The 15,360-nt window shown below is 41.7% G+C and overlaps 1 protein-coding gene across 5 annotated transcripts in view; it reads right to left on the minus strand.

The window, feature by feature from the left end:
* The window catches only part of LOC130114044 (hypoxanthine-guanine phosphoribosyltransferase), a 41,523-nt gene that overhangs the window by 9,241 nt on the left and 16,922 nt on the right, over nt 1-15,360 (minus strand). For 3 of the 5 annotated variants that reach the window (XM_056282211.1, XM_056282136.1, XM_056281814.1), the window contains exons 6-8: nt 1,281-1,382; nt 1,069-1,154; nt 274-341 (exon numbers count right to left, since the gene is read on the minus strand). In XM_056282211.1, the coding sequence (XP_056138186.1) occupies nt 274-341; nt 1,069-1,154; nt 1,281-1,382 (256 nt within the window). Of the gene's footprint in view, nt 1-273; nt 342-1,068; nt 1,155-1,280; nt 1,383-15,360 lie in introns of those variants that run through there. The other 2 variants (XM_056281896.1, XM_056281981.1) reach the window with 2 other exon arrangements.

Here is a 15,360-nt window from a genome sequence, read left to right on the forward strand (position 1 = left end):
ATATTATTTTCTAATGAAAACTGACCCCTGCCAAAATAAACATAAAAAAAACAACTGCCATCATTTAACATTTCATCTGAGTGCATATTTTTCCATCTTTATCCTCAAAATGTAGCGTTGATAGGCTTTAAAACAGTTAACCGTAAATGCTATATGTTAATAAATGAAATGCCTGTTGCTTTGGTGGAATTTCAACCACTAACTTCATCGACATCTACTTGGGACAAACTAGAGATTAACATAAACTGGGAAAATTGTTACCAGTTACCCCACCTTTGCGTTTGATTGGCCCTAGTATGCTGGCTCTAATGCAGTTGATTGGGCTTTGACTCCGCCGGCTGCTGAAGTAAAAAAAAAAAAAAAAAAACAACAACAAAGAAATATATAAGCTCAGGGACAAACATTCCCAAATCAGCTCATTTGAAATACAATAGATACATTTGTAATTTGACTACATTTTTATAATCATTTACAGTTTGACTTCATTCGTATAACTAACATTTCACTCAGACTACCTCCATAAAACGTCACATTAGTGTTATTCATTTACAAAAATGGCATGTTACAAGAATAGATATTGACTTCAACAAACAGTAATGGGGATAGCAATAGCCCAGCAAAGCCAACTGGTTCAAGTTGACCAGATTTCAGTCTGGAACACAGTAATGTCTTGTCTTTACCCGCAATGTAAATGGATAACCATTTAATGCCTTCATAATAATATAAACATGTCTAACTTTCAAAAATTATCAGATGGGAGGAAAACTACTTAGTTGCTTCCATACTGAGTAGATTGAGGGAACCCGTCTAATTAAATAAGGATGACATTTCAATCAAATTGGGTCTTCCTAAGCTATCACAGTCCAGTACAGAACTGGGATGTTTCTAAAATGCTGGTCGAAGCAATAATAAAATAAACTTGAAATTCATTAGGTTGAAAGTAACCACAGCCAGCAATGTCTTTATGCATAATCAATAATCCAGGTAAGGAAATCAAAGAAGGTTGAATCCAGATGAACCGATTCAACTTTCTTTGATCACAGCCAGCAATGATGACAAGGTACTTACCTGAAGCGACGTGTTGGGCTAGGTATTGGGCTGGGGGTTAGGCCATTGCTGCTCACAAGGATTTGTAGGGAAGGAGAAAAACACTGCTACTTGTAAGAAAGGGAAAGAAAACAATTAGCTTGTAACCTGAGAGCAAAATACTAAATAATAGGTCTACCATTGAATCATTAACCCAAAGATCACAATACCAAAACTTGATACAATGGATGTACCTTTTTTCCAATGCCTCTTGTAGGGGATGGGGCCGGCGACACAGGCACAAAGTCAATGCGTTTTGGAGATGATGATGCCGACTTCTCCAAGTCATTGTCACTCTGTAAGAATGTGGAAATATTCAGTGCATTGGTGGGCATCTCATCTCGCATTATATACGGTACCTTAAACACTACAGTGTATGACACATTGCTATGACTCTTGTACTCCAGTGTAATGTAGAACTTGGGCAATGACATAAAAAAGCCTGGTCTGGTCAATACAGATAGGGAGCACTAAACAGAGCCAGGCTGAAGGACATACTCAAAAAGCTAGTCTTAACACTAGAACGACCAGGATTTCACTCCTACCTATAACAACCATGGGAGGTCTGTTAGGAAACGACTGACACCAGAATTAACATTTTAAAAACTATAATACTATTTTTAAACAATTTAAACTTCAGGGAGACATGGTCAAGCTTGAATAGCAAAATTGAAAATATTACCTGAAAAACAAAACGAAAAACACATATTGCTAATCTAACAAACGTAACAAGGCCTATAAAATGTGAAATGTAAAAAAAATAAAAACAAAAACCTCAAAATAAATATTGAAACAGTCCCAATGACTGGAACTTAAAAACTACTAGAACGTTTTTAATCTCTATATTCTGTCAAGATAAATACCCAATTGAGATATTAATGCATTGTATATGTTAGTATGTCTGTTAAGAAACAACTGACACCAAAATTAGCATTTCAACAACTTAACACTATTTTTCAACCAATTTAAAATGGCCGCTGTCCAGCGCCTGTAAATACGGGAATGCGTCGTGGTAGTCATGGTGCGTCTGCAACAGCGTCTGTAACCAGACATGTTGGCAACAATCAAAAATCAAGTTTAGACGGTTACTCTGCACTGGAGAACACTAGCTTGTTTCTAGGACAGGGCAATGAACTTCGTGAAGGAAATGATGTGACCAACACTTGTCGTAAAGTGACATGACGCGCACGATCACGCGTAAATTACGTGCAGTCATTTTAGGTAGATCTTGTACATTTTTTTTGTGCAATTGATCTAAAATTCATTTTAATGCAAATATACACAATTTTAGGAGCATTCAGGGAGCGGCAGGGCTGTATCTTTTTTTTTTCTCGAAAATCCAAAACGGTCATATGACCGTCTTTGGTCGTTCTAGTGTTAAGAAAGGCAAATAGAATATAGGACTACCATGCACACCCCTGTTTAAGGTGTTTGAGCCCCTAACTCGCTTCTATTTCGTATCTGAGTTTAAGTTTGACAGCTAAGAGAGAAATTTGTCTTGGTGGGATGGTCCTAAAAAAAGACATGAACAAAACATTTCAAAGTGGAACAAGACAAAAAAATTTGTCTAGCAATATAGATAGCTGTCTACATCTAGTCTGACACTAGGGACTTATCATTCAGCGGGCTGCAGGTGATTAGAAAGCCTGCTAGGTTTAAACCTACCGTGGATGTGGTGTCAACTAGAAAATATGTCTAGTCAGGGAATTTCTCCTGACTGACAGCTTGCTCTATAATATTGAGACCCTCTCCCTTCCCTGCTGTATTGCTCCCAAGCTCCATCCATCCATTTTCCGAACCGTTTATCCTACTCTTAGGGTCGCGGGGATGCTGGCGCCTATCCCAGCAGTCATTGGGCGGCAGGCGGGGAGACACCCTGGACAGGCCGCAAGACTATCACACACACACACACACACACACACACACACACACACACACACACACACACACACACACACACACACACACACACACACCTAGGGACAATTTAGTATGGCCGATTCACCTGACTTACATGTCTTTGGACTGTGGGAGGAAACCAGAGCCCCCGGAGGAAACCCATGCAGACACAGGGAGAACATGCAAACTCCACACAGGACGACCCCCAAGGTTGAACTACCTCGGGGCTCGAACCCAGGACCTTCTTGCTGCGAGGCAACCGCGCTAACCACTGTGCCACCGTGCCAACCTGCTCCCAAGCTCTCCTCTCCTAAATGTGTGAATCACAATAATCTAATAATAATTCCTACCACTGGTGGTGGTGAAATGTGCAATGAAGTACCTAATAATCTACAGAATCAACCATCTAATGTTATCTAAAATGTGACCACACATCGCCCAAAGCGTAGGTCCTCAAAATTTTCAACTAAATAATACAAGGTGTCTAATTCCAAATAATATTTCACCTATTGAATGCTCTAAAAGTTCTGTCTACTACTGATTACTTCAACAAAATGCTTAAATTTGGTTTCATAAATATCAGGTAACTGTCTACCAAAGCCTTACTAATAAATGATCTGACTCTTGAACATAGTTTTGATATGACTGGGTTATGTGAAACACGGCTGAAACCAAATGTTTTCCTTCCCTTAAATGAAGCTTCCCCACCTGACTATACTTATGCCCATGTAGCCCGGGCAAATAAACAAGGTGGGGGTGTCACCTTAATATTTAAGTCTATTTTCAATTTAACTGCTAAACTTGAAACTAAATTCAAATCCTTTGAGGCTCCTATTCTAAGGCCATCTCCCTCAGCCACAAACAGACTCTGCTTAGTCCACATTGTGATACTCCTATCGACCTCCTTGAAGAATTTATCTAAGGTCTTGTTACTCATTCTGATGAGATTCTAATTCTTGGCGATTTCTATATTCATCCGAATAAGGCTGGTGATCCTCTAAGAAAACCCTTTCTGGCACTTGTTAATACTTTTGGGTTTGCTTAGTTTGTTCAAGACTCGACTCATTGCAGTAGTAACGTCCCCCGTTTGGTTTTATCTAAAGGGATAGCTGTTTCTGATCTGAAAGTCTTGCCAACCACATCTGGTGTGTCAGATCATTTTCTCATTAAATTGAAGCATCATTGGCCTGTCCTGTTAATGTCGGCACAGATGTAATTGCCACTCGCCACATTGGTCCGTCCACTGTCGCTGCATTTGGCCAGCAGCTGTCTGAAGTCTTGGCTCCTTTCATTGTAGAGACAGACTCCTTTGAAAAAAATCTCACTAGTGACTTAAAAGTGGCCCTCTCTAGTTTCAATTCAGTTACACCTCTCACTACCAGAGCTAGGCGACTAAAGAGGCCTACACACTGGTTTAATGACATGACACATGCTCTTATGTGGATCTGCAGGAGACTGATGCGTAAATGGCAAAAATCAAAACTGGAAGTTTTTTTTACCTATCTTGGTATGAGTGTTTATTGAAATACAAGCGTGCGTTATCTGCTGCGAAAGCAGTACATCTCTCGCCAAATCAGAATTAATAAACACAATCCCAGATTTCTCTTTCTCACTGTAGCTAAATTTACTAAAAAGCAGTCATCTATTAGCTGCTCACCATTAACGGCCCATGAGTTTCTAGACTTTTTCAGCAATAAGGTTGATGAGATCAGAAACAAAATTAGTTCAACTCCAGCTACTCCTGCAAATCCTGTCTGTTATTACAGCTTTTGAGACCATCTCTCTTGATATTCTGTCTAAGCTTGTGTCAGCTTCTAAACAAACTACTTGCCTACTTAACCCTTCACCAGCAAAAATTTTTAAAGATCTCTGGCCTTTCGTGGGACCTACAACACTAGACATTGTTATTCATCACTTACAACTGGCATTGTTCCTAGCAGTTTTAAGACAGCTGTGGTCAAATCTCTACTTAAGAACCCGCACCTCGATCCAGGGTCTCTTCATAATACTACCGACCAGTCTCTAATCTTCCATTCTTTTCTAAGGTACTAGAGAAAATTGTGCAACCTTGATAACTACTGACCAGTCTCTAATCTTCCATTCTTTTCTCAAGTACTCGAGAAAGTTGTGCATCGACAACTTTAAAGTTTCAACCCAGATAGACGCAAACTGTCAATATCAACCTTTTCAATTGGCTTTCAGGGCCTGTCACTCCACTGAACCTGCTCTGACCAAAGTGGTAAATGATCTTCTACTTGCTATGGACTGACTCCACCTCTGTGCTTCTACTGCTGGACCTCAGTGCATCCTTTGACACCACTGATCGCTGTGTACGATTAGACAGGACAAATTGTAATTTTGGTGTCTCTGGCCTAGCTCTCTTTTGGCTTAAGTCCTACCTATGTATCTAGAAAAATACTGTGTCTGCTATAATAATATTACATCAAAATTCTCTGATTTTAAATATGGTGTACCTTAGGGCTCGGTTCTTGGCCCTCTACTTCTCCCTCTTTATATTTCACCTCTTGATCAAATTATACGCAGTCATGAAGTAAATTTCCATTGCTATGCAGATGATACTCACCTGTATGTGCCTATAAGGGCTGATGATCATATGACTAATGACTAATTTAGAGGCCTGCTTGGCTGCTGTGAAAAATTGGATGTCACTAAAGTTTCTGCTTTTAAATTCTGATAAAACAGATGCTGGTCGTTGGCCCAGCTAGACACAGACACCAATTTGATCAAGCAACAGTAACACTCGACAACTCTGATTTGACAAAATGTAGCAGCCAAAAATCTTGGTGTTACACTTGATCCCAGCCTTTCCTTTGATAAGCAAATTAAATAATAATAAACTTTATTTATATAGCACTTTCCTAAATAAAGTTACAAAGTGCTTCACATAACTGGAAAAATGTCACACATACAAAAAGAAACCCTAAGAGGATAAACATAAAGCACTAAATAAAACCATAAAAAAAGCAAAAGGGAAGAAAGCAATTTGTTAATCAAAACGGTTACAAAAATATCTTTATGCATGCTCAATAATCCAGGTATGACAATCACAGACAGTTGAATCAGTTCATCTGGACATAAACGTTTATTGAGAGAAACGTTTCATCATTCATCTAAGTGAATTCAGTTTCAACTGACTGCAGGTACCCCACCCTAATAAACAATACAGTGGCATAACGACCAAAAACAATGATCGGGTTCATGTGCAACTTGCAGTGAACATTAACTACAGTTTAAATGGCAATGTGTACTATTCACAGAGGATTTGGGAATGGTTCCAATCACAACATTGTAAGATGGCGACAGACGTACTCTTAGGCCCCTTCCTCGGTTAAGTGATGGTCCTTCCCTCTTCACATAGATGACCTCTTTGACTCCCCGTTCAAACCAGCATTCCTCCCTATATAGGATGTGTACATCCTTGGACACGGCAATTTGCATATAACACCGATCATTGTTTTCTTTTGTTATGCCACGATATTATTTATAAGGGAGGGGATACCTGTAGTCAGTTGAAACTGAAGAGATCACCTCCTCCTTCGCGGTGGCTCTTCCTTCGGTGTTGGTCAGTGGATGTCACTCTCAGCTGTTTCCAGCTTCCGCCTTCCTGAGAGGCGGCTTCATGAGATCAATAACTTTTGTTTATTTTCTTACTATCTCTTCTCTATATTCTGCTCTAACCTCTTCAATTGTTCTGATTTCGCTATTTTCTGTGCTTAGTTCACTTATCGCTAGATTCTCTAATTTTCTTTCTCATACGATCTTGTATTTAGTAGACAGCTTCTTGTTCCCAGTTTGTTACTAGCTTTGAGCTTAACCTAGCTTAGCAGTTAGCTTAGCTGAAACTGTGATTAATATGGTGCGAAACCTGGGGTTGGACTTGTCAAACTGTCGTGGACAAAGTTATGATAATGCGAGCAACATGTCTGGCAAATACAACGGACTCCAAGCGCAGTTAAAAAAGAAAACCCACTGATCCATTATACACTGTGTGCTGCCCACTCGAATCAACCCACTGATCCATTATACACCGTGTGCTGCCCACTCGTTGAATCTTGTGGGTGTCAATAGCATAGATAATTGCTGTGAGGAGGTCGACTCTTTTTTTTTTGAACTGCTACAGTCTCTGTTTACATTTTGCAGCGCCTCAACCCAACGCTGGAATACAGTACTCTAAAACAGCGACTATTACATTAGCCACACTTTAAAATCCCTCTGCAGTACCAGATGGAGCTATAGAGCAGACTCCACCAAAGCGCTGAAAGAGAATTACAAGGCAATTTGAGATATATTGGCCAAAGTAGCCTCTACAATGTGCATACGCAACAGTTCTCTCTTTTCGTTTAACCCTTGGAGTTGATACGCCTGTAAGTATGATGTAAAATATTGTTAGAATGAGTGTTTTCATGGGGATATTGTTCCGTGGAAGGAAAACGTTGTTAGTTGTCATTTGTTTCACTTTTTAGCTTACTGCTACGGAGGTCTATGCTAGGCTAATGGCTGTAGAGTTCGTGTGCTAGCCTGAGTTATTTACCATGTTTATTGAGTTAATGAGCATAAGCATTTGTACATAGAATTATTTACATTGTCATTGTCATTTTGTGTGCAGTGTATTGATGCATGCTTTGTATTGTGTTTTTTTAGATTTACAGAAACGACCAGTAAAGCCGGTTCCCTATTTAAAAAAGGGGACTGGAGGGTGTGCTCCGATTATTGGGGCATCACATTGCTCAGCCTTCCAGGGAAAGTCTATTCTCGGGTGCTGGAAAGGAGACTCCGACCGACTGTCGAACCTCGGATCCAGGAGGAGCAACGCCGATTCTGTCATGGCCGTGGAACAACGGACCAACTCTTTACCCTTGTGGAAGTGCTGAGGGAGGCATGGGAGTTTGACCAGCCAGTTTACATGTGTTGAGTGGACCTGGACAAGGCTTACGACCGTGTACTGTGAGGCACTCTGTGGGGGATACTGTGGGAGTATGGGGTACTGAGGCAGTTGCTACAAGCCATCCAGTCCTTGTATAACCAAAATGAGAGCTGTGTCTGCATTCTCGGCACAAAGTTAAACACGTTTTCGGTGGGTGTCGGACTCCGCCAAGGTTGTCCCTTGTCTCTTGATTCTGTTTGTGATATTCATGGACAAGATCTCAAGGTGCAGCCAAGCAAGGTGAGGAGTATGTTCATTTTGGGAACCTCAGAATTGCATCTCTGCTCTTCACAGATGATGTGGTTTTGTTGGCTTCATCAGAACGCGACCTCCAGAATGCGACCTCCAAGCAGAGGTGGAAGCCAGTCTGTATGTGCTACAAAAAGAGAGGAGTGTAACTGCAGCCTCAGCTGAAGCAGAGGTCTACAAAGCAGCAGCTGAAATGGAAGAGGAACCTCTCAAAGACTTAGCCCAGATCACTCCTGAAGCTCATGCTCAACGTACCAGTGAGTATGTGCAGACTCACTCCTTGGTATCACATGCTTGGCAACAAGCTCCAGTCTCACAACTACTGCCTGTTGCACCCACACACGCAGAAAGCATACAGTTCACAGCAATCCACCTGCAAAGGCAGCAAATATTCTGCCGAAGTTGTGCATTAAAGACGAGACAGTAGATGACATGCAAAGAGCACACTACTCATGTTGTCCCCCACCGCAAATGTCTCACACATCCAACCTTAGAGACTATGCATGTGAAGCACCACAAATGATGGACTTGGCAAAATACCTGGTCAGGGGAGAGATGGTGTGTTCTGGGCTTTTAAAATTCGATGACTGTCCAGAAAACTACTGGGCATAGAAAATGTCTTTCCAAGATGTCACAAGAGATCTCAATTTAACAGCCAGAGAGGAGCTTGACTTACTCACTAAGTGGCTCAGCCCAGAGTCATCTTCACAAGTGATGCGAATCAGATCGGTTCATGTACACAATCCAACAGCAGGTATCCACATGATTTGGCAGTGATTAGAGGGGCAGTTATGGCTGTTCTGAGATGATTGAACATTCCCTGCTACAAAAACTGGAGAATGTTTCAAGAATCTCCAAAACGGACAGCCAGCAGCTCAAACTAGGAGACACTTCTGGGGGTAGACTCAGCAAAAGTCAAGCAGGCTCCTACCTGGTCTGGCATATCTCGACACTGCAAGAGGAGTTAATCCAGTCATAGAAAAGCTTCCATATGGCCTGCAGGAATGGTGGATCATGCAAGGCTCCAAATACAAAGAAGAACATAGTGTTTCCTTTCCATCATTCAGTTTCTTTGTAAGATTCATACGTAGCCATACAATGATCCGAGTTTTGCGTTCTCCACATCCAGTATCTTGACCCCTTCAAGGCCAGAGAAACCTGTAAGGTACAGTAATCGGACACCAGTGTCAGTAAGAAAAACCCAAGTGTCAGCCACACCTCCAGCTTACCAGGACAACACATATGGGAAGAAAGCAGACGAACCAGACAATCAGTGTCCTATCCATAACAAGCCACACCCTTTATCAAAGTGCCATGGATTTAGAGACAAGCATCTTTCTAGATGAAAGGAAGCCTATCTGAAGGAAATGTCCATCTGTTTCCAGTGTTGCACAGCTACAAAACATGTTGCTAAAGACTGTAAGGCAGCTATGAGGTGCAAGGAGTGTAATGGTGATAAGCAGATCTCTGCATTACACTCAGGTCCAGCTCCTTAATCAGTGGAGGCTCTGGTAACGGAGCAAGCACGGCGGGGAGCGAGAGAGTGTTTCGTTGCCTGACATCACATCCAAGTGCACTGAAATCTGTGGAAAGACTTTTAGGCCCAGACCATGTTCCAAAATGTGCCTAATTCATGTGTACCCCACCAACCGTACTGACAAGGCTGAGAGGATGTATGCAGTGTTCACAACCAAAGTAACCGGTCACTGGTGAAGTTGGAGTTCTTCAACCTGTTTGGCATCAGTGGAGATTCATCCTCTGAAGACATGCTCAGACATAATGGAGACAGCAGAAAGGAAAACCCGCAATTTCATTGTTGCATCACTCAATGGGAAAACTCAGGAAGTGATTCCCCCTCTCCTAGAGTGCAATATGATGCCAGATGACAGATCTGAAATTCCCACACCTGATATCACACAGTACTTCCCTCATCTTAAACCAGTCGCAGACAAAATTCCACCACTTCGCCCCAATGTTACTATCCTTCTGTTAATAGGGCGGGACATTCTGAGTGTACACAAGGTACGCAAAGAGTACAATGGTCCGCATAACACACCATATGCACCGTGACTGGATTTAGGATGGTAATTGTGGGTGAGGTCTGCCTTGGAGGAGCTCACAAGCCATCCGATTTGAATGTCTTCCGGACAAATGTGCTACAAAATGGACACACTTCATTTCTCATGCCCTGTACTGGAACAATCAATATAAAGGAGAAATTCAGTGCTCATATAAAACAACATCATCTGAACCCTCTTTTCTGTCCCGATGAGGTAGCTCCTGCCACCAACACATATGACCCTGGAGACAAGGTTTTTCAAAGAAATCCAGATGATGACAAACCTGCTCTGTCTGTTGAAGGCGGCATCTTCCTGGAGATAATGGACAGAGAAGTCTACATCAGGGGTGGGCAATCTTATCCAGAAAGGGCCAGTGTGGGTGAAGGTTTTTCTTCCAACCAAGCAGTTACACACCTAATCCCACTAATCAACCAGTAGTCTTTGCTGAGGAACTTGATTAGGAGATGCAGGTGTCTAAATTTTTGGTTAAAACAAAAACCTTCACCCACACTGGCCCTCTCTGGATAAGATTGCCCACCCCTGGTCTACATCGATGAAGCAAACTACTGGGTGGCACCCTTGCTATTCTGCTCACCACATAGCTCTCTTCTGAACAACAGGGGCCAAGCTTTGAAACGTCTCGCTACTTTGCAGCGTACACTCCAGAATAAGCCAGATATGAGAAGACATTTTGTTGATTTTATGCAGAAAATCTTCGACAATGATCAGATAGACTGATTCGGAGGAATACAAGACTGAATCCTTTGAGCTCATGAAGCCATCATGGGATGAAGAGATCCATCCACGAGTGACTACCCTTGTCACAAATGCTACAGAACAGTTGCTTGGATCACATAGATTTGAATGCTCCTCAAGCTGGAAGTCCCTTGTGAGAGGTATGCAACACTTACTCATATTGCAAGTTCACTTTTTCAGGCTTCTCACACAGAAAACTGCACAGGAAGCTGCAACAATCTGCACACTACAGAACTCTCACAATCAAAGACAACCATCATTCAGTGTATACAGCATAAAGTTTACATAGAGCTAAAGAGTCTCACAAAAGAGGAAGAGTTCTCCCACCAAAGCCATCTCAAGAAACTTGATCCCTTCATTGATGAGGAAGGGATGATGAGAGTTGAGATCGCTTGCAGTCAGCTGATCCGTCAAAACTGGAAAAACACCTCCTGATAATCCCAGCCAGTCACCATGTAGCCACTCTACTAGTCAGGCATTATTACAACCAAGTAGCTCACCAAGGCCATCAGAACACTGAAGGTGCATTGCACACATTAGGACTTTGGGTCGTCGGAAGCAAGAGGCTTGTTTCAAGTGTAATCCATAAACGTTTAACTTGCAGGAAATTGAGAGGAAAGCTAGAAGAACAAAAATGGCCAATTTACCTACATACAGAGTCACTGTGGATCCACCATTCACTCATGTAGGCATATATGTTTTTGGGCCATAGGGTATCACATCCCACCGCACTAGACGGAAGAGTGCTGAAAACATAAGGTGGGCTGTGATATTTATTTGCCTGAGCACCCGAGCAGTTCATCTGGAGGTTATAGAGTCAATGTCGACTTCCAGTTTTGTAAATGCCTTGCATCAATTCCTGTCAATTAGAGAACCAGTCAAGCACCTCCGGTCAGACCGAGGCACCAACTGCTTTGGAGCCTGCAAGGAACTGAAAATCAATGTTGATGATCCAGAGATCAAAGGATACTTGCTGGGCCACAGCTGCACTTGGACATTCAATGCACCTCATTTATCTCACATGGGATGAGTGTGGGAAAGAATGATTGGTGTTGTTCGATGCATTCTGGATGGCCTGCTGCTAAACACTTCAACTCCTCGGCCTCACACATGAGGTATTGACCACTCTTATGGCAGGAGTCATGGCCATAATTGAACACCAGACCACTAGTTCCTGTTTCAACTGACTCCGAAATGCCTGAAATTCTTTCACCTGCAATACTTCCGACTCAGAAAGCCATCTTTGTGTCAGCAGCACCAGGGAACCTCAAGCTCAAAGACCTCTACAAAAGTCAGTGGAGACAGGTCCAAAGTCTCACAGACTGTTTCTGGAAGAAATGCAGGCAGTAGTATCTTGTGACGTTGCAGACAAGGAAGAAGTAGAAAGGAGAGAGACCAGACATTCAAGTAGGTGATGTCGTCTTACTTCAGGACAGTCCAGTGAGGCGGACTAAGTGGCCTCTCGGACTTATAGTCAAAGCCATACCTAGTGGTGACAACAAGGTGCAGAAAGTTGAGGTCAGACTCATGAAACAAGGGCCTGCCAAAACTTACCTCAGGTCTGTTACAAAGGTTGTTGTACTGTTGTCAGAGAAGGGATAAAATAACTAAATAATATAAGTATTATTGTTAATATACCAGGCGACGAGTTTTCTGATCCCCGTTTAGTTTACATTACTGGTCTGTTAATGGTCCCTAGCGGATATCTGAGGTAGTGCTTATTTTTCTTCAGTTTCATTTTCATCCTCTATTTTGTTTATTCAGTCGAACCGAGAACGATCTACAGTGTGTATACTGAACAGTTCTCTCCTTTCGTTTAAGCCTTGGAGTTGATATGTCTGTAAGTACAGATGTAGAATGAATGTTTTCATGGGGAAATTGTTCTGTGGAAGGAAAATGTTGTTAGCTGTCAGATGGCTACACATGCTAGTCATTTGTTTCACTTTTCAGCTTATTGCTATGGAGGTCTATGCTAGGCTAATGGCTGTACAGTTCGTGTGCTAGCCCGAGTTATTTACTGTGTTTATTGAGTTAATGAGCATTAGCATTTGTACATAGAATTATTTACATTGTTGTTGTCATTTTGTGTGCAGTGTATTGATGCATGCTTTGTATTGTTTTTTTTTCAGAAACAACGAGTAAAGCCACACCTTTTTCCCAGAACACAGTTTTGTTGGCGTTTTTGTTCGCTATCTGTCTAGCCTTGCTCAGACACACAAGACCGAGGACAGAATAGGCGGCATGGCCGTAATATCTAAATCCCTTTTCAATCTGACTTCCAGACTTGAATCTAAATTCCAGTCTTTTGAGGCTCTTGTTCTTGGTCCATCTCCCTCAGCCATGAATAGACTCAGCTCAGTCCAAATTGTGCTACTATCGACCTCCGGTCTGTTACTCACTATTTCTTGAAGAATTCAGAGAATTTGTCTCAGGTCTTGTTACTCATTCTGATGAGATTCTAATTCTTGGTGATTTCAATATTCATCTGAATAAGGCTGCTGATTCTCTAAGCAAAGCATTTCTGGCACTAGTTGATACTTTTGGGTTCGCTCACTTGGTTCGAGGGGTCTCATTGCAGTGGTAACACCCTTGATTTGGTTTTATCTAAAGAGATAGCTGTTGCTGATCTGAATGTCTTGCCAACCACATCTGCTATGTCAGATAATTTTCTCATCAAATTTGAAGCATTATTGGCCTGTCCAGTTAATGTCGGCACAGATGTAATTGCCACTCACCACATTGGTCCCCCCACTGTAGATGCATTTGGCCAGCAGTTACATGAAGTCTTGGCTCCTTTCACCATAGTGACTGACTCAATTGAAAATTTCACTAGAGACTTAAATGTGGCCCTCTTTAGTCTCCTCGATTCAGTTGCACCTCTCACTACCAGAGCTAGGCAACTAAAGAGGCCTACATCCTGGTTTAACGACGAGACACGTGCTCTTAAGCAGGCCTGCAGGAGAATGGAACGTAAATGGCGAAAATTAAAAATGAAAGTTTTTTTTACCCATCATGGCATAAGTGTTGATTGAAATACAAGCGTGCTTTATTTTCTGCAAAAGCAGCGTATCACTCTCAATCAATATTAATAAACATAACCCCAGATTTCTCTTTGACACTGTATCTGAACTTATTAAAATGCACCCATCTATTAGCTGTTCACCATTCATGGCCCATGAGTTTCTAGACTTTTTCTGCAATAAGGTTGATAAAATCATGAACAAACTTAGTTCTTCAACTCCAACTACTTATGCAGATCCTGTCTTACCAAATTCATATCTATACAATGAGTCACTGATAGTCCCTGTTATTACAGCTTTTGACACCACCTCTCTTGATACTTTAACTAAGCTCGTGTCAGCTTCTAAACCAACTACTTGCCTATCTGACCCCTTACCAGCAAAACTTTTTAAAGACCTCTGGCCTTTCTTGGGGCCTACAATGCTAGACATTGTTAATTTATCACTCACTACTGGCACTGTTCCTAGCAGTTCCTAGCAGTGGTTAAACCTCTACTTAAAAAACCACACCTCCATCCAGGGTCTCTTAATAACTATCAACCAGTCTCTAGTCTTCCATTCTTTTCTGAAGTACTAGAGAGTGTTGTGTATCAACAACTTTTGACCCATATAGAAGAAAACCATCTACTGTATGAACCTTTTCAATCGGCTTTCAGGGCCTGTCATGCCACTGAAACGGCTCTGACCAGAGTGGTGAATGATCTTTTACTAGCTATGGACTCTGATTCCACTTCTGTGCTTCTACTAAAGGACCTCAGTGCAGCCTTTGACACCACTGATCACTGTGTATACTATTAGACAGATTAAATTGTAATTTTGGTGTCTCTGGTTTAGTTCTCTCTTGGCGTTAAGTCCTACTTATCTGTAAGAACACATTGTGTCTGCTATAGGAACATTACATCAAAATTCTCTGACGTTAAATATGGTGTACCTCAGGGTTCAGTTGTTGGCCCTCTACTTTTCTCTCTTTATATTTCACCTCTTGGCCAAATTATATGCAGTCATGGAATAAATTCCGATTGCTATGTTGATGATACTCAGCTGTATGTGCCTATAAAGGCTGATGATCCTACTCAAATATCTAATTTAGAGGCCTGCTTGGCTGCTATGAAAAATTGGATGTCACTAAACTTTCTGCTTTTAAATTCGGATAAAACCGAGATGCTGGTCATTGGCCCTGCTAGACACAGACACCAATTTGATCAAGCAACAGTAACGCTTGACAACTCTAATTTGACAAAGTGTAGCAGCCAAAAATCTTGGTGTTACGTTTAATCCCAGCCTTTCCTTTGATGAGCACATTAAAGAAATCACCAAGACTGCTTTTCCCTTATGTAACATAGCT

The sequence above is a fragment of the Lampris incognitus genome, chromosome 1 (assembly GCF_029633865.1).
Source record: "Lampris incognitus isolate fLamInc1 chromosome 1, fLamInc1.hap2, whole genome shotgun sequence".
NCBI classification, from domain to species: domain Eukaryota; kingdom Metazoa; phylum Chordata; class Actinopteri; order Lampriformes; family Lampridae; genus Lampris; species Lampris incognitus.